This window comes from Molossus molossus, unplaced genomic scaffold (genome assembly GCF_014108415.1).
Source record: "Molossus molossus isolate mMolMol1 unplaced genomic scaffold, mMolMol1.p scaffold_m16_p_5, whole genome shotgun sequence".
Lineage (NCBI taxonomy): Eukaryota > Metazoa > Chordata > Mammalia > Chiroptera > Molossidae > Molossus > Molossus molossus.
The window spans coordinates 3,890,503-3,910,336 of NW_023425388.1; the positions used below are offsets into that span (position 1 = coordinate 3,890,503).

Sequence of the window (19,834 nt, forward strand, 5' to 3'; positions counted from 1 at the left end):
AAGCTGCAAGGGAGGCGGGGAGGTGTGGTCTTTCTTCCAGGCAGTTGTGTGCCCAACGGAATCTGTTGCTAAGGAAAACAGACGTTAGTGTCGGTAACAGTAGATTTTCGCTTTGTAAACCCCATCAGTGAAAGGAAGGTGCGGGTATTTTAGCTTATAGGAACCCTATTGTTTTCGCAGAGTTTTTCACAGGCTGTTCTGTTAGACAATCAAATTCAAGGCACACGCAGACTTAGTGAAATCCTCCCTCCATCCCTGGCTACCAGCTGGTTAGTCCAGGAAGAAGTGAAGCCAACACTTAGGCTATTGCCGTGAGCATGAGGCCAAAGGAAGAGGAAATTTCTTACATATCAAGGGTTCCCCCGGGTTTGCAGCCAGATCCAGGTCATGCAGGACTTGTCAGGAAACGGAACCCTGCTGTCCCATGGACCTAGGTGTGTGGCCCTCCAGCAGCATCCCTCACGAGCAGGTGGCCCGAACTTCTTCAGCTCTCCCAGCTTCTGTTTGCGGCTGGACGACTTCTCCGCTGACGGAAGACACCGTGAGGAGCGTATGAACTCCAGTCTGGGGTCCCGAGATGACCTCGATCCTCCCCAGATTTCCTTCTCAAGGAATGGCCATTTCATTCCAGTTTCTCAGGACACAAACCTTGAAGGTTCCTGGACTCCTTCCTTCCTCATACACCTTATCCAACCCATCAGCGTATCCTGTTGGCTCTACTGGGCAAATAGACTTGAAATCCAACCACTTCTGACCTCCTGCTACCTGGAGCACCCACCCCGCTGAACAGGTACAGAGGGGCTGAAATCCAGCCCCACTCCACCGCCTGAGCTGTGGCTCGCTCCACGGATGCACCCAAAAGATGCCCTTTCCGAAGAGCACCACGATGCCCTAGCGGGCGAGTTCACGCCACTCTGCTCAAAACCCTCTCACTCAGAAGGAAAACCCAGATGCCACGGCGCGGTGCCGGGTGACCTGGCCCTGCTACCTGTGGGATGTCACCTCCTTTGTCTTCAGCCGCTTGGGGCTTCGGGATCCAACTCAGCTGCGCCCCACGAGGCCCTGCCTTGGGCTCTGCACTTCCTGTTCACGTTGCCTGAGATGGCTCACCCCCCCCACCTCAAGTCTCTTCCGGGGAGCTGCTTCCTGACGTCCTGGTACCCCATCTCCAGTGCACCCCGTCTTTTTACCCTACCCCAGCTGTGGTGGGTTGAATTGTTTTCCTCAAAAGATATGTTCAAGTTCCAATCCGAGTACCTGTGAGTGTGATCTTATTTGGAAACAGCATCTTTGTAGATACGATCCAATTAAGATGAAGTCCTGCTGAATGAGGCTGGGCCCTGGCTCACTGCCTGACCTCCTTACAGGACAGGGCTTTGGGGCAGAGAGACACACAGGACAGATGCCCGGTGGAGGTGGAGGTTGGAGGGATGTGTCTATAAGACAAGGAACCCCGAGGCCTGGGGCGAACCCCAGAAGCAGAGAAGGAAGAGGCCTGGTCAGAGCCGCCCAGGGCCTGCAGGTGGAACCAACCTTGCCAACACCTTGAACTTGAACTCTGGCCCCCAGAGCTGTGAGACAACCAATTTCTGTTTTGTTTTGTTTTTTAATCCTCATCCGAGGACATTTTTCCATTTTTTTGTACAGACAGAGTGGGAGGGAGAGAGAGGAACAGAGAGAGAGGGAAACATCAATGTGAAGGGACACATCGAGTGGCTGCCACCCGCACGACCAATCAGGGCCGGGGACAAAGTGCAACCGAGGTACATGCCCTTAGCGGGAACCGAACCCGGGTCTCTCCGGACCGCAGGCCGACGCTCTAACTGCTGAGCCAAATCGACCAGGGCCCAATTTCTGTTTTTTAAGCCACCAGTGTGTGGTCCCTTGTTACAGCGGCCCTAGGAAAGTAACGTGCCATCTGACACACACTATGTCGCTTGTTCATCTGTTTCGGGTCGGCCTCCTCCAGCAGGAGGCTGGGGACCCGCCTTGCTCCCCGCCTTTGAATACGTTTCGGGTGAAAGGCGCCTGGAGAGGCACCCCAGCTTTTCATCACCTGCAGAAGCTTCGCGTTATCACTGAGGTTAGGGACCTGTGTGGCCACAGACAACTGTTTCTGGTAACAAATAATCTCGCTTCGCATGTGTGCGACACCTCCCGCCTTCAGAGCGCGGTCAGCACGCGAATTCCTGCTCACCGCGGCCTCCGTGGAGTGCAAGCTGGAGGCAGCCGGAGGCACGCACCGATTAATTACCAATGTTTAGATTTGGCATCCAACGCGGCCTCCTCCCACGGGGCAGTGAACACATTCCCTGCCATCTCTTTAGAAACGGGCACGAGAACCTGTTCATCATGGGTGGGGAAGGAGGCGAAGCCATCCCTGAGCAACCCCGCGGCTGGCTGAGGGATCGAACCCTCCGGCACCCTGGTCCTGGGACCGAGGCCTCTAAGCCCCCAGCTCAGGGCACCATGACGCCGGCAGGGCTGGTCTGGAACAGACGTATGGGGCTTTCTGTCCTCTCAGCCAGCGATCCCAAACCTCAGCGGGAGGGGGTGTCCTCTGGGTACCCGAGCCACACCTGCACGCTGCGTGAGGACTTGGTCGGCCTCCTCCCGGACAAGGGAAAGCTCAGGGTGGCACACGCGGGCCGAGGGTCCAAAGTGACTGGGCGCACCCTGGCCGGTTTGGCTCAGCGGTTGGAGCATCAGCCTGCGGTCCCGAGAGACCCGGGTTCGGTTCCCACTAAGGGCATGTATCTCGGTTGCAGTTTGTCCCCGGCCCTGGTTGGGTTGTGTGGGTGGCAACCACTCGATGTGTCCCTTTCACATCGATGTTTCTCTCTCTCTCTCTCTCTCTCCCTCCCACTCTATCTGAACAAAATATCAAAAAAAAATGTCCTTGGGTGAGGATAAAAAACAAAACAAAACAAAGTGACTAGGCGCCATGGAGCTGCTTCTAGAACCCAGAGCCTTTGGCTTTTCTGGGATGGAGGGAAGGAGACCCGAGGCTCACGCACTTAGCAGGGGCAGGCGCTGCCCGAGGGCTGGAGTGGAGACAGCACTTCCCACCAGGGCCGCCGGGCTCTGCAGCCCGGGCATGCGCCTGCTGCCGCCCGTGCCAGCCCCCGGCCCAGGACGCCTGCCCCTGAGGGAGAGCGGAGCGCCCAGCTCTGCACTGTGGCCTGGGCGTAGCACCTGCCTTCCGAGGAGGGCAGTCAGGACGGGGGCCGACGGAAGGGGAACCCCCGGGGGGAACCTGACGAACCTCATGTCCACCAGGGGCTCCAGGTCGGCATCCACGTAAATCACGTGGAGGGGCTAGCCCCTTGACGTGACACAAAGGGCGTTCCGTGTCATTCACCTCTGTGGTCCTCCTCACCCTAACCCGGCCTGGTCCTGAGAAGAAAACACCACATCCCGACAGGGGGGCGCCCCACGACACGCCGGACCCCGCTCTTCAGGCATCAGGAGCCTCGTGCACCAGGAAGGCTGACAACCTCTCGACCGCGAGGAGCGCAGGGACACGGCAGCCACCTGGTGTGTGGGTCCTGGCAGAACGAGAACACCGGGTGACACCCGAGGACAGCGGAGTAAACCACGGACTCGCTGAGCAATGAGGCATCGACACTGGTTACACATGGTTGCAAAGGCACCGGACTAATGTTTAAAACGTCCGTGACAGGGATGGTGGGGGCTGGGGCCCGTGTGAAGGCCGGGAGGTGGGGACCGCAGAACGTCTTCTCAATTTCCCTGTCAAGTCTAAAACGTTCCTAAAAAATAAAGTTTAAGACGTAGAAATAAACAGAGAAAGGAAGAGCCCCGTGGAGGTGTGGAGGGCTCCCAGGAGGCCCCACTCGCCCACCACGGGGCCTGACGCCCTCAGACGTGCAGGAGGGACCTGTACCCGTTAGCGCTCCATGAAAGAGGTATTGTGTGAAGACAGGCCACCACTGAAGGTTTAGACAACTCTTTTGTCATCAGTGAGTGTCTGTGGGTGCTCTGAGCATGCGGACAGCAGGTAGGTGAAAGCAGGCGCCCTGAGCCCCACCCTGCCCCGCACCCCTCTGTGCCTGTGTCCTCACCTCGCTCAGGCTGTCGCGAGAAGCCAGTCGGCCAGTGGACCTGAAGCGCCAAAGCCAGAGCCCGGCTCACCCCACATGCTTGCTGTTCATTTCCTTCTGGCCACGGCCTCCCCCCCCCGAGTTCTCGGAGCACCAGCAGGTTCTGAGATCTCTCTGACCTGAGGCCCGGTTGAAAAACCTGCTCAAGACAGGGATGGCCCAGCACCCACGTGGCAAGCTTCCTTCTCCCAACACACGGTCCTGACCCTAGAAATCGAATTCAATAAAACCTTTCGAAAGAGCTGTCTGTCGCCTGGCCAGTGTGGCTCAGTAGTTGAGCATGGACCCTGCACCAAGAGGTCGCCCGTTTGATTCCCAGTCAGGGCACATGCCCAGGTTGTGGGCCTGATTCCCAGTGGGGGGTGTGCAGGAGGCGGCCCATCGATGTTCTCTCTCATCGATGTTTCTCTCTCTCCCTCTCTAAAGTCAATGAAGAAAAAAAAAAAGGAAAAAGAAAGAGCAGTCTGTCAAAACACCAAACCTTTTCGAAACAGCAGTTCCTTTGAAATGTACAAAAATTCTAGCACAAGGGCATCCGGTGTGCAGAGGACTCACGCCGGGACGGGTGTGCTGTCGTCGGGAAGCGGCGGGGGACGATGGGCTGGCACGGGCTGAGGCTCAGTGCGCTGGTGTGGGAGCACAGGCCTGTGGCTCGGATGTAGAGTACATGTTGTGTGCCGCGGGCACGGAAATGCCTGGAAGGGCAGGCACAGGGCAGTCGACAACCACAGCAAGGCATGGGTTGGGAGATGTGGGAGATGTTTCAAGGTTTTATTTGGTGTTGTTTATATTTTTATATTATTGAATTTACTGGGGTGACATTGATTCATAAAACCATCCAGGTTTCAAGTGCACAAATCAACAACACATCGTCTGCACACCATGTCATGGGCCCCTGGCCCAACGCAGTCCCTATCCATCCCCATGGATCCCCACTTTGGCCACTTCCACCTGCCCCCACCCACTTCCCCCTCTGGCTGTCGCCACACTGCACACTGTCTGTGTGTCCTACATATATGTACGTGTAATTCCTTCACCTTTTCCCACCCAGTCCTCTCTCACTCTGACAGCTGTCAGCCTGTTACATTATTCTGCTCATTAGATGCCACACGTAAGTGAGGTCCTCCGGTGCTGTTTCCGTTTTCAGTAAGGGGTCTCACCACTTCACGCGTGTAGCAGGTACTGAGCACGTGCTATGGGCCAAGCTCTTGATACAATGTTTGACGTGCATGAACTTTGGTTCCACAGCTGGAAGCGCTGTCTCCACGCCACTGTCCCTGGTGTGAGCAGAGGTGGGACTCACCCCAGGCAGTCTGACTTCTGGGGACACACTTTGGCTGCTCCCCTCGGTTTCCTTTCTGGACACTCATGACCTGATCCTTCCACCCACTTCCCGCCTGTGCTCCTCAGCCGTCTCTTCCGGTGCCAGCGATTTCTTTGCTCCCACTTGCTTCGGTTCCTGACATTCTGTGGCTGCCGTGCAGACCGGTTAACACCGTGAGGTGGCGATGATAAGGACTGGGAAGGGGTGCCGGACTGTGGTTCTCGACTGGCAGGCAACGTGGGTCGCACAGTCGTGGGACTGAAATACGAATAATAATTTGCATGGGGGGGTGGGGGGGTGGGGAGGAAAGAGCCCCCAGCACTCTTCCAGGCTGCCTGCCGTCACCTGCAGGGAGGCCGTGAGGGTGTCTGGCCTCAGGCTACGCCTACGCCCTTCCCACTCCGTCTGCAAAGCCCATGTAATTCTCCTCTTTGTCTTTTCTTTTTTAAAGACGAGCATGAAAGTATATGTCAGTGCTCCTTAGCACCCAAGGGTGCCACACCGGGAGCCTGGGCCTCAGCTTGGCCATCTGCCCTCAGTCCAGGGTGGCCGCTAGAGGCGCTGATGGCTGGAGGCGGTGTCTCGTGCGTGGCATGGGCTGCCCTGGCTCCCCAGCCCTCCACGTCAGAGAAAGAAGAAACCAATGGGATATAGTGTAGGTACTTGCCAAACTGTTTATTTGCCATTCACTAGGTATAATATCGGATTTACAGAAGATACTGTGGTACAATGAAAGTAAGGGTCCGATGGTACGTGGGCAGTGGCAGTCCGGGCACCCTGCACAGGCTGGGCACAGGGACTAGGCCTGCTCCGACCATGCGTGGACCATGTGAGCCCAAGTACCTGCGCTCTCGTGCCACAGAAACGCTAGGAGAGGGGCTTCTGGGTGCACCTCACCTCTGGTTGCAAACTCGAGACTGCCAGTCCCTTCCGGGAAGGGTTCAGCATGTGAGCACAGGCAGAAAGCACACACCTTCCCAGGAGCCTTGTGCAGGGCCAGTCACTGAGGGGACACCAGGGCCCAGCCAAGCAGGACCGCACCTGCCGTGGTTGCTTTTCCAACAGATGTTCTACTGTCATTTCAATGTGAAGGTTTATTTTTTCCATTGATTTTTATACATCCAGAATAGCACAAATAACCAACAGTTTTTTTTTTGCACATTCATTTTCCCTAGAACAAAAAGTGAACTTAAAAAAAAAAAAAAATGAAACCATGCTATTAGCTCTTTACAAAAGTGAATAAAAAGTAGCTCGTTTTAAAGTCTAAAATAAACAAAGTAGAAAGAAGCATTTTTTGTCTACAGTATTTAGCAAACAAGAAAAAGTCCTTAGAAACACACAAAAAATTGAAAAAAGTTATTACAGGTATTAACAATATTTTATAATGACGCTTAAAATCTATTTACATACATAAATACAATTTAACGTTGTTGATGAAACTCTTCCAGAAGGAAAAAATAATGCCAAGTGATCAGCTTCTGTGATACTGATCTGGCTAAAGGAGAGGGAACACCTCCACACAAACAAACAGAAACCCCAAACAGTTCTATACTGTAGGTAAACAAAAAGGCTTTTTGTTCAGATGCAAAGAAATATTTTCTGAGATTATTGTTAAACTGACTTCTGATGTATAAAAGACCCCAAACATGTCCTTCCCCCTGAACGTAAAAACCACCCCAACTGAAAATCACCAGGACAGAATGTCCTCAGGAAACAGATATTTCAGGACAGAAATCTGCAATAGAAGTTGCAGGACACTGAGCAAAACCATTCACTTCCATTCTCATCAGAGCATTTCTGTTTATCTGCACCGAAACCCTGGGCAGCAGAAAGGCTATGAACGCTGATGGTAACTCGCCCAGGAAGGCTTCTGTTGCTGCACTTGGACCGCGAGCAGACCCACATGGTTGGCGAGCAGACCCACATGGTTGGCATCCTGCTCTGCTGAGAGAAGCCGTGAGCAGGAAAAAGCTGACTCACCGAGTTCCTTCATGGAATGGGAGGAGGGCAGCTCCTCCTGTTCCGGACATTTGGTGTAGGTGGGGTGTGTGCTATCTCCTTACACAATGGGAGGAGGCAGGGGAGCAGAGAAACAGGGAGATGTTAACGGGGCAGAGAGGGAGAGAAATGGAAGTATTATTAGACAGCAAGAAAAAGAAAAAACTGAAATGAAATATGTGTCTATGTTTTAATTATAAATAAGGGCATGAATAAGCAGTAGAGATGGCTTATTTCATTTTTCTTCTCCTGGATCAATGCTCCCAGATACATCCAGTTTTTACATTATTGGCTTAAGGGTCTCCCTGATAAAGGGGTCACCTTAATTTACCTGAAGGCAATGAATGCAATTTCCCAGGGGAAAAATGCATTGTGAGACCTAGCTCCAAAACAACTAAACTCTAATTTATTTTTTCCTGCAACAATACTGTATAAGCTGGGAAGGGTCAATGGCCAAACTAGTGGGTCTATGACGTGACAAGCCCTCCTCATAATGGCTGAGAGCAGAGATTCATGGGAAAGGTGATCTGATTCCCTTGTAGGGCATTAGGCTGATTTGGACTTGGAATATCTTCAGGTACCAGAATTGAACTAAAAAATTAAAATTTTTCCCCCAACATTGTGTCAGGTCAGAGGTGGCATCATGTGCTGAAAAGAACCTTTAAATTAAATTTGGGGTAAATGGGCTAAGGGTTCTTTTCAGAAATTAAAGTTTTAAATTTATTGACATAATTTTGCTGCCAAAAAAAAAGGGAATATAGAATAAAATATAAAACTGAATTGTGGAGGGAGAATGAAGTCTCCAGTGAAAATGGATATATTCTGAGTTTCTACAAGATCTGCTTTTCTAGATGATATTGACCTGACGATGAAACTGCTTTACCCTTTAGCTCTTACCAAAGTGCTACTGCATCTGTGTAAAACAGGTCATATATACAGGGGCGGGGAAAAGGAGGGTTACAGCTGCTCGTATGGCAAATAATACAATAATTAATAAATAATAATACAAGAATATACTCTGTGTTTCGTGTACTCAACTGTAAATCTACTTTTCCCACCCTTGGATATATAAGAAATCTAAAAAAAAAAACAAACTTGTTTTAAATTAGTTCAGCTGTTTTGCTGCCTGCAGCCAAAGATCTAATTTGAATCTTTAAATTTCTAAAATAAAAGGCAAACACTGTTCTAAAGTCCTGCTTTCAAATGCTCTTCAGAGTTGACCTGAAATTGTTTCAACTGACTGAAGAGAGATATTAAATAACAACCAGATTGTTTTGAGCATACATATGTCAAATCAGCAGTTAGTATTTATGAGTCGTACAACTGCACTCTGACTGAATCCTCCAATAAAAATAGTGCCATACATTTACAGTGACATTGGATATTGCATTGTAGCAATGGGCAGCAGTGGACACGCATCTTTCCTGTCATGCTGGTGTGCAGGTCAAAGTGCACACCCCCCACAGGGTAGGGTCTCAGCCTGGTGACAGCAACACGAAGATGGGTTGTTAATGAGCAGCATGGGATGGGGTCCAGCATAGTGGGTACTGATGCTGTCCCATGTGACTGGACACAGCGGGGACACTGGCTTGCTCAGCCTACTGCTGGGCCCATGCTCTGAGAATTCAGTGGGAGACCTTCAGCTGTCAAAGGCACCCAGTCTAGTCCCTTCCACCCCCAGCCTTGGGGAACAGCCACACGTTTCGTTCTGTGTAAATGAACAGGTACTGTATCAAGGAGGAGTATTTTCTTAAAGCTAAAAAACCGAACTCTGGATTCAGATAACCTCCTTCCTACCCTAGAACCCAGCATTTAAGGAACCTCTAAATTCATTCATTTGGTTCAAATGTGGATGCTGCTCCTCCACACAGCTGACTTTGGATTTATATGTCTGAAATTATCAAGAGGCCATGAAGTAAATCCCTAGGCAGAAAGGAAAGCCCTCTCCAGAGGTGCGACCAGGGGCATCTACTGGACCCTCTGGGACCACATTTGACCTCTGTTTGAAGGGAGGGAGTCAGATGAGACCCTTTGTTGAGCTTGGCAGAAAACGCATACTTCAGATCTTTAGACTGACCTTCAGTATCTAAAAAGGCTATTAAAAACATTGCTGCATTAGCTACCAACTCGTTTGATTAACATTAAAGGAAGTTTAATGTAAACAATATTAGATAACCAAGTGATCACATTACCCATCCTTTTTTTCCCAGCCTTCTTCAATGTGATACATTTAACTTTGGCTACTATCAAAGACAAAAAATGTAGTACTTGATATTTTTCTTCTTAATATAAGTACATTTAAATAATAAAAAAAAGTATCAACACATAACTGTCTAAACATCATGATACATAAATATCTAGGGATTCCTTGTGGGAATACAGTAGTTGAAAATGACCCAAAGCTGTAGCTGTTTCTTAAAAACAAAAACAAACAAAAAAACAACTACACAAAAGTCCAAAAGAAAAGTTAAATAAAATTTACAGGAAAAGGAATCATATTTCTTTCAATTATCATAGCAAGAAAAAAGCAAGCTCAAATTTATTTATATATATATATACATATATGTATATACATACACACACATATATATATATACACACACACACACCACCCCAAATGCAAATACGCATTTTGCAATTTATAAGGTGCTGGAAAAGAACATTAAAAATATGAATTTGATGCCAAACAGGATGAGTTGCATCCCCCACCCCAACCCTGAACCCAAATTCCACACTCTTTGGAATAGACAACTTGGTTAAAAAGTGAAGTCAGGGTATAAAATCTTTCCTTTATTCACAGCATTGCTAAATCAGAAGCATTCACAGTTTCCCTCTGGAATCTTCCTGTGTGCCTCCCAGCGCGTCCACGTGGCGGGCGGCCCGGGGCGGGGCGGGGCGGCGGGCGGCGGGCGCAGGCGCAGTGGCGGCGCAGGCGCAGTGCCGGCGCTCAGTAGGGCCGCCACACGGCCTCCTCCAGGCGCGCGGCGGGCGCCATGTTGGTGGGCGAGTTGCTGTGGCTGCCCTCGGCCTCCACGGCGTCGCTCTGGTTCGGGAGGCTGGGGTTGAGCAGCGCCGAGCCGGTGGACGCGTTGGTGCAGGGCGGCAGGATGCGCGGCGGCGAGCGCTCGCCGCCCACCATGGAGAACTGGTAGGAGCCGGCCGACGCGCCGTAGTACAGGTGGTAGGACGGCGAGCTGGCCTGGAACGGGCCGCCCTGCGCCTGCGACGAGCCGGGGTAGGGCGGCGGCAGGTACGTGTGGTAGCGCGTGGCCGAGCTCATGGCCGACATGCCGATGCCGATGCCCGAGGTGACGGGCGTCGGGGAGTAGGTGAAGGCGCCGGGGTAGTGCATGCGCGGGTCTGAGATGGAGGGCAGCGCCGGGAACTGGCGCGGGTCGCCGAAGGCCGTCAGGTCCGGGGCCGCTGCGGGCGGGAAGACAGCGTGAGATGGGAGGGCAGGCGGCCTCGGGCCCTGCTCGGCGGGCGACTACCCACGCCCCGCGACGCCGCTGCCCCAGGCAATGCCGCCGCCCCCAGCGACCACCCACAATGCCACCGGCCCCAGGGACCACCCACAATGCCACCGGCCCCAGCGACCACCCACAATGCCACCGCCCCCCAGCGACTACCCACAATGCCACCGCCCCCCAGCGACTACCCACAATGCCGCCGCCCCCAGCGACCACCCACAATGCCACCGGCCCCAGCGACCACCCACAATGCCGCCGCCCCCCAGCGACTACCCACAATGCCGCCGCCCCCCAGCGACTACCCACAATGCCACCGGCCCCAGCGACCACCCACAATGCCGCCGCCCCCCCGGCCGATTACCCACAATGCCGCCGCCCCCCGGCCGGTTACCCAGAGTGCCGCCGCCCCCAGCGACTACCCACAATGCCACCGGCCCCAGCGACCACCCACAATGCCACCGGCCCCAGCGACCACCCACAATGCCACCGCCCCCAGGCCGATTACCCAGAGTGCTGCTGCCCACGGGAGGCTTACCCAGAAGACTACCTCCCAAGAAGGAGGACAACCCAGAATGCTACTGCCCAGGAAATTTGAAAGACTACCCAGAATGCTGCTGCTGCTGGGGCAGGTGGGGCACTAGGCAGCATACTATTGGCCAGGGAGTTGAGGACTTCCCAGAATGCTGCTGCTCAGGGGGATAGGGGACTACCCAGGATGCTGCTGCTCAGGGGGATAGGGGACTACCCAGGATGCTACTGCTCAGGGAAGTGGAAAATTAGAGTGTTGCTGCCTAGGGAGATAGTGTGATAATATGTAGTAATAGAAGGTAATATATGCTATGAATATAATACGGTATATAATATAGTAAAATAACAGTCATTATCTAGACATAACATAGGTGTAATACGTAGAATATAGACATAATATAGAATGTGTGTAACACAGATGTAATATTGATATAATCCTGGGGTTGGCAAACTATAGAGCCCCTGGGTTAAATCCAGTGGTGCCAAGTCTTGAGACCCACAAGCTAAGAATGAGTATTACTTTTTTTAAATGGTTGGGGAAAAAATGTCAAAGTATTTCCTGACATGAAAATTATGAGATTTGAATTTCAGGGTTCATATGTAAAGTTTTATTAGCATCAGCCTCACTCCTTTCATGTACTGTCTCTGGCTGCTTGGGCTACCTTTGCATAGGTGAGTGGTCGTGACACAGGCCACAGGGCCCCGAAATACTAAAATACTCAGTTTCTGATTCTTAAGAGAAAAAAGGTGGCCAACTCTCTAGATAATCAATATATTAATGCACCAATATTAATATAAATTTAGTCTGACCTTAATATAATTATAATTAAAATTGGTAATGTAGTATAACACTATAATTAGAAATGTAATGGGTGCATTAATAAATCATATTAATAGAATATATCATGCATAATATATTGTGTCATAACAATACTAATATATAATAACATACATAATATTTAGGTTGAATCACAGAAAACTGCCATTTTGTCAGGCCTCAAACAGTTTGAAATTGGCAATTTCAACCTATGAGTCAACCTATGCATACCAGAGTGGTGACCGAGTGAATACCAATACCACTGTTTCTCCCCACATTAGACTAGTTCCACTTTTTTAGAAAGAATCCGCCTTGATTTCACCTGGTATTCACTATTAAGTGCTTCACTGGCTTGTTAACATGCGTGGCTGCAGGACCTTGATTTATCTACTCCCATTTTTGCACATGTTGGAAGTTTACCAGGAATGGCAAAGCTTTGTCTATGAAACTCATCTTGTTAGAATTATGCATTTACAGTTTCACCCGCTGGCTTTGACTAGCTTTCTTGGCATTCCTCTGCTTTTTTCTGAACCTCAGGCTGCCCTTGGGAACTACTGGAGGTCTGGGTGCCGGAAAGGGTTCCCTATGTCAGATCAGAGTTTCTCAGAAGTGGCACCATTGACCACTCTTGGGCCAGATTTGTTGGAATGTGGAGGGCTGTCCTGTGCATGGTAGGATGTTTGGCAGCATCCTTGGCCTTTGCCCACCAGATGCAGTAGTGTACCCACTCCCAGAACCGTGACAATCAATAGCCAACAAAGTCTCCAAGCTCTGCCAGATGTCCTGGGAGTAGGGGTGAGGGGGGCAGGGGCAGCCCCCCATCCCTCTCTTGAGAACCAACACTGTAGATTCAGGATGGTGTCTTGGGGTAGTTTCTCTTTCTCAGAATTAGTCATGAATTGACCAGGCCAGGACTAGAGTCTACATTAGCAAACCCAAAAGACAGCAATAAAACAGCAGAGGCAAGAATTAAATGTTTTAAAATTTGTAAGTTCTCAAATCAACCTACAAAATAGCTCAAAGCTCAGGATGGCATGTGGCCTGACCTCTTGTGTTCAGGCTGACAGAGAAACTTGAAGGAGCCAAAAGCCTGCTCTGAAAAGAAAGCACCAGGGTGGGTTAATCTGCATTTGGAAGGCATAGGCCCCAGATCAACTTCCTCATATTTCAAGCCTATTATTCCAGCAGGGAGAGCTAGTGCCTCTCTCTCCTCTCTCTCTCCCTCCCCTCTCCCCACTCCCTCCTCCCACCCTCTAGTGCTTTTTATTGCTCTAACACATTTTTTAAAAATGACCTCCTCTGTAAATTTGGGGTGAATGTGATGAGGGGATATACTCCTCATCAGAGAGGTAATTAAAGTTTATAGAAATAACCAAAGTCTGCAGCGAATCTCTGCACTAATGAGGAAACCAGGAGTCTGACTTTCAAACAAACACTCCTGTTAATCTTTTCTAAGCGAGTCAGACATGTGGGCAGGAGAGAGCTGTAAACTCACAGAGCTCCTAGGGCTGCCCTTCCACGGCCACTCTAGTTTGTCCTGAAGCCAGGCCGCACCTCATTCCTCAGGGTTTGTCCTCCTGCTCGCTGGGGCCATCTGTGAGCAAGCTGTGTGTCACTTGTTTTTGCTCACATGGAGCTGTGACATGTTTGAGAGTTAACAGGAAGCTTTACCCCATTTTTCCAGTAAGATTTATATAGTCTGGGGAGAAGCCCTGGTAGGAGAAGCATTAGGCAAATACAATCAATTTGTTTTCATCTGAGGCAATCCTCCAGGCATAAATAAGTGACTCCGCCCATTACTCCTCTTGCTTCATTTGCCCTGAGACAAAAAGGTGAATCCACTGGAAAATGAATGAAAGGTCACCCTGTTTTCACAGCAGTCTGGACATGCTCTGTCAGTCTGTTCCAACTGCTGCATGGTAACCTGGTGATGGTACCAAGTTACTGGAATCCTGAGTGAGTCTGTGGTTTGTCATGGACATAGCTATGGAATGATGCTGTGGTCTCAGCTGTCAGGGGAAAATAGTTGTTTCACTTGTGGGCAGAATATCTAAAAGACCTTAAATACCGCCCATGATTCTCCTGTCTACATAACAATGTCATATTACAAAAAATAATTTATTTGGTCAAATTATCCTTTTTACAATATTTTGTTGTTGATAATCCTCACCGGAGGATGTTTTTTCCATTGATTTTTTTAAGAGAGAGTGGAAGGGAGGGAGAAACATTGAGGTGAGAGAGACATATTGATTGGTTGCCTCCTGCACTCGCCCCAACCAGAGATCAAACCCACATCCCAGGCACGTGCCCCTGACCAGGAATTAAACCCGACACATCCCTGGTGCTCAGGCCAAGACTCCATCCGCTGAGCCACACCGGCCAGGACTTTATAACATTTGGATAATAAAACAACTTTGGCCCTTTAGATGTGCTCAGATTCAAATGATCTATTCACATATTTGTTTTAATTTTTATGTCCAGTCTGAAACCCTCCTACCAAGCCTCACCAGTTACATACCTGGGGGCAGCTCATTTGTCCTACTGGCTGGCCTGGTGCCCCTTATTCAATACCAGTGTGGGCGGGGGATAGGGGATAGACCCCTGATATGCACAGGGAGCTTTTAGAGAGTAGGAAATCTGGGGATTAGGAGGTTCAGGTATTTTACTTGGAAATGTTTTCCCACTGATGGGGCTAAATATTTGCAATGACAGCTCAAGTCTTCATTCTGCAGTTTGACACCGATGAAAGCAGCCCCCCTCCTGGCCCCTCCTACTGCCCTCAAAGGATTAAACAGCCTGAGCAGATAATGGCTGCCTTAAAGAAGCTTTTGCACTACTCAGAATAATGCATGCTGTCTTTCGCACAGGTTGGCAGCTGAACATTAATTTCTTTAAAAAAAAGAGAAGAAAAAAAAAAGCAAAGAAAACCTCCAGATGACAACTCTTTTCAGACAAGGTGTGGAGTCTGTCTGCAAAGAAAAGAGAGAGAGTGCAAGTCCCCCTTGCAGAAGGAAGCCCCCCTTGCAGAAGGAAGCCCCCCTTGCCGAGGGAAGCCCCCCTTGCAGAAGGAAGCCCCCCTTGCTGGGGCCTGGAAGACAGGCAGAACACAGAGCTGGGGGCGGGTTAAAGGGAAAAGCAGGCCCAGAGCAGTGCTGGGTCCTCAAAGCTGGGGCCAGGCAGCCACATTTATGCATTCCAACCCCCTCCTGCCCACAGCATATGACCACACTCTTCAGGCCTGTGCTCCAGGCTCGGTTTCTCAGAGGGAGATCTAAGTTGAAGAGCATCTCCCATGCTGTTCTCTGCTGTTCTCTCTGGTCTTCCCTCCAAGGCAGCAAAGGACCATTCTGGGGTGCTGAAATGGGACCTAGTGTGTACCTACTTCATACCCTAATAGAAAGTCCTTCCTTACTCCTTGGATAACCAACGTCAGGTTATTTAGAGGTATACCTGTGATGTGGTATCTGGGAGTGCTTATGGTACTCGGTTTTTTTTTGTTTTTTTTTAAGTCATCCTTACATTTCAACAGTGGTCAGTTGGAACAGTTGGCCCCTAGGGTTCTTGGACTGTAAGGGCTGATCTTGGGTGCTGACCAAGTCAAAGACTCATGTCATAAATTCCAGGGGGCAGACCCACACCAGGGACATTTCCAAGGAAAGCAGTCATTGTTTCAGATGTACCCCGGCCAGCCAGTGGGCAGAGCAGTGCCACTGGGAACAATCAATAAGAGTTGACAAGAGCCTTTGGAATCACACTGGTGCTAAGGGAACAGAACTTCTAAAACAACAAGCTGGACAGACGTCCTGGTTCATGTGCCATGAAAATGTTGGAATTCATGGCCAAAAATAATGTGAAAACTGGGCAACTAAGCTGGCTTTCCTATTTCACTGCAGAGCCCAAGACTAGGTGAAGGCGGTGGTTCTCGACTGGGCCAGCTTTGGCCCCTGGGACAGTCGGCAACGTCTGGAGACATTGTTTAGTTGTCACGATGGAAAGGCAGGGTGCTACTGGAATCTGGAGGCCAGAGATGCTGCTAAATATCTGACATTGCACAGGACAGCCCCCACAACAAAGTGAACTTCTCAACAGTAGCACCACTGACATTGGGAGCCAGATAAAGAAGATGCTAAATCATTTGGTGAAATCTCATGGAATCATGATTGTCTGGACAACATAACATAATACAACATTTAAAATGCCGGACAGGATGCCTTTGCCCCTTTGCCTGCCCCCTAATCTGCTATAATCTGATCCTGAGGCTAGAAAAGCCAAACTGGCACCCTCTCCCCACACACGTGAAGTGTGTCTGCAGGCTTTCCAACACTGAAGTGCTCGGAGCTGTTTCCACAGTCCAGTTCAGCTCCAGTGTCAAAGCCCCAAATGGGGAGTTTCTTCTTTTGCTTTCAACAAAGGGATTTTTCTCGGTTGCTCTGGTTTCCCTGCCCATGAGCAAAGGTGAGTGCCAAGCCCAGAGGTCTCAGAGGTTAAATGACTAATAGTTAATGAGCTCGTATTAACAGCAGTTATGCTAACCACGGCACCTGAGCTTTCCACTCTGTTCCTCTACCTTGTATGTGCAGCTCTTAGTTGGAAATGTCTCACTTGGGGTGTATTTGCTTTCCATGCCACAGGTACCCCAGGGTACTAGTCACATGACCTGTGAAAGCATGCCCACTCCAGATGGCCCTGTACCCTAGAGGCTGACTTCTTTGGCCTTCTATAGCATCGCCAATCTTTCAGCCGCCACCTTTGCTTGCGGAATGTGAGCAACTCCCAAGTGCCTAGGGAGTGCACTTCTCCAAGCCACTCCGTCTCTGGACCCATGGTCTCTCTCTGGGTGTCGCGGAAAATCAGTGCATGGCTGTGGGACTTACAGCTGGACAACCTTGTCTTTAAACTACATTGGATCCCATTAAAATGCCTGCCAACCCCTTCATGCATCTCCTCTAGTCTCTCAGACCTACTCCAGCAGTTTCAGAGTGTGACTCTCTCTCTCTCTCTCTCTTTCTCTTTTTGTTACTCCTCACCTGAGGGTATTTTTCCATTAATTGCTTAGATGGAGTGGAAGGGAGGGGGCGGGGCGAGAGAGAGAAACATCAATGTGAAAGACACAGCAATTGGTTGCCTCCCGAACAACCTGGACCAGGGGTCAAACCTGCAACCCAGGTACGTGCGCTTGATCAGGAATCAAACCCTCGACTCTCGGTCTCCCGGCCGATGCTCTAACTGCTAAGCCAAACTGGCCAAGGCCATAGTGTGTTTCCAAGCAGCTTACTTGAGAGTCGACTGGAAATCTCTGCAGAGAGGGTTGTCATGCCGCTGGCCCGTCCAGGCGAGATGGGTGTTGCTGGGTGTACGGAAGGAGAGGCGATTGGTCCCAGATACTGGTAGGACTGATCGTAGGACCACGGTGGGGAAGGCTGGATCTGCCTTGTATCTGCAGAGAACCAGGCAGCTCAGTTATATGTACAGTGGGAAGAGATTTTTAAAAAATGTCTTTTAATAAGAAGCCAGTCACCTTTGTTTCAGTATGTCACACGTGTGAGTGGCCTGTTTACCAGTGTCTAATGAGCTTACTTATGTCCAAGTATTTGCTTTTGTTTGATGATTTCTCCCCCAAAAGATACTGAAATATAGTTTATGTCTGATTCTTGAAGATTTTCCTCTGGTAACTGTTTCTTCCAAAGGTTTTACTTAATCATGTGCATAATGATGCGGAGTTGAGCATGCTTTCCAGGTGCAAGTGTTAATGTTCAGACTGTTGGACCACAGCATGTATTGGCTGCCTAACTTCAGCTTTACCACTTAATTACAGTTATCACCATCAGAAACATGTCATAAACCCAGATGATCACCTGTCTATCTGTACTCAGAAAGCAAGAAAGAACGCAAAGTTTTGTTTAGTTTTTTATACCTTTGGCAGAAGTATTCCACAGCGTTTTAAATATTTTCTGTGTAGGTGACTTCTCTGCCAAGGACGATAGGAAGGAAGGCCTGGCTGGGAAGCTGGCCACGCAGCCCGATGACTGGTTCACAAACCCAGCAACAGAGCGCTGGCTCCATCCCCCAGACACACTGAGGCCCTGCATCTCTTCAAGGACAGATGCTGAGCAAGTGTTTTATAGATTGCCATTAAAAGAGGCCCAAGATGGAGAGACAAAAGTTGGACTTCAGAAGATTTAGGTAAAAGGGATTTTGTACATTTGACTCCAGCTTTCACAGGCGTCTGTTTTCAAAACCATCATGCTGTTTGTGGGTGAAAAGAAGGAGGGGGAAATCCCTTTACTTTCAGGCAAAGTACGTAGGAAAATTTAGATGGAACACTGTCCCACCACAAGAAAGCTTTACATTTCTTTGGGGTTAAACACTAATTTTCTCTTTGTGTCCCACCTTCTGTGTGGACAAAGGAGACAGCAAACCATGCCAACCCCCCAGGGTCCTCCCAGCCGGGCTTCCTGATGCTGGGAGTCAATCTAGAAAGAACAAAGTTGCTTAGGAAAATAGCAGGTGTAAGTTCTGTATTTGCCACGACACAAAAACGAGCTCTTCATACTGGTGACAAAATATTCCGATCTGCTCCACCAGGGGCTTGCCATTTCCAAAAGAAGTGTGTCCCTCTGCTCATTTCCTCGCAGCGGTCCTGGTGGGTCACGGAACCAGGCACCAGGAGACCCACGTCCTCCTCCTCCTGACGGTGCCCTCACCCTTCCCCTCTCACCAATCAACTTCTTTAGAATAACTGAACTATTACATTGGAAAAACCTGGACAGATATTTTAACTTAGAATCTTTGAAATCTATGTTTAAGGTTTCATTCGAGTCCTAATTATAGAGAATTTGAGGAGCCGGCAAGGAATAAAAGAGCTAGTCCATCCCAAACTCAGTGGGAGATACACGTTCAGCCATAGTCAGAGATGCTGCATAATCTGACAGCTAACAGTGCTTCTAGTTACGGAAAGCACATAGTTCATATCAACGTGTTCAAGATTCCCACAGCACCACAAGGATTTTGCTCCAAGTGAAAAAAAACCACTCAGATATTTTCTGTAAGACGTGCATATGTCCTAGCCACGCACATCTGCTAAGTGAATCCACAGTACTCAGATATTTTAATCATTTAAAAAGCAAACAAAAGAAGTTTTATAATTGTCATAAAGTTCCCCGGGCTGTGAATTGCGGTATGGTAACTCCTGCCTTGTGTAGACAACCCAGCACCCTAACCCCGTGTCTAAAGCCACAGTAAGCATAAGTATTATACCATGCTTCATGTTCTGTCATGTTTTACTGGAGTGAAAAAGTTGTGCTAGGCTTTTCTAAACTCATAATTAAGCCATGCAAACGTTGCACAATGTTTCACAGCCTTTTAAAAATATGCTTTGGTAAAATGATCTTCATGATTAAAGTCTAAGTTCTATGATTTTTTTTTAACACGGGGTTTTAGATTTAACATCTTCTCACTTCACACCACAACTTAGTTTTCCAGTGTTAGAGGGGAGATAGCACTAAACACCCAAAGGACACCCCCACTATCACCACCTCGGTGATCAGTTTTCATTCATGTGACCAGAGTTGGGTTC

The 19,834-nt window shown here is 49.5% G+C and overlaps 1 protein-coding gene across 2 annotated transcripts in view; it reads right to left on the reverse strand.

The window, feature by feature from the left end:
* Positions 1-10,315: 10,315 nt before the first annotated feature.
* The window catches only part of RUNX1 (RUNX family transcription factor 1), a 212,487-nt gene continuing 202,968 nt past the window's right edge, over positions 10,316-19,834 (reverse strand). The window contains exons 8-9 of one of the 2 annotated variants that reach the window (XM_036242344.1): positions 17,534-17,695; positions 10,316-10,866 (exon numbers count right to left, since the gene is read on the reverse strand). In XM_036242344.1, coding sequence (XP_036098237.1) covers positions 10,391-10,866; positions 17,534-17,695 — 638 coding nt within the window. In that variant the 3' untranslated portion in view covers positions 10,316-10,390. The remainder of the gene's footprint in view (positions 10,867-17,533; positions 17,696-19,834) is intronic. The other variant, XM_036242345.1, reaches the window with a different exon arrangement.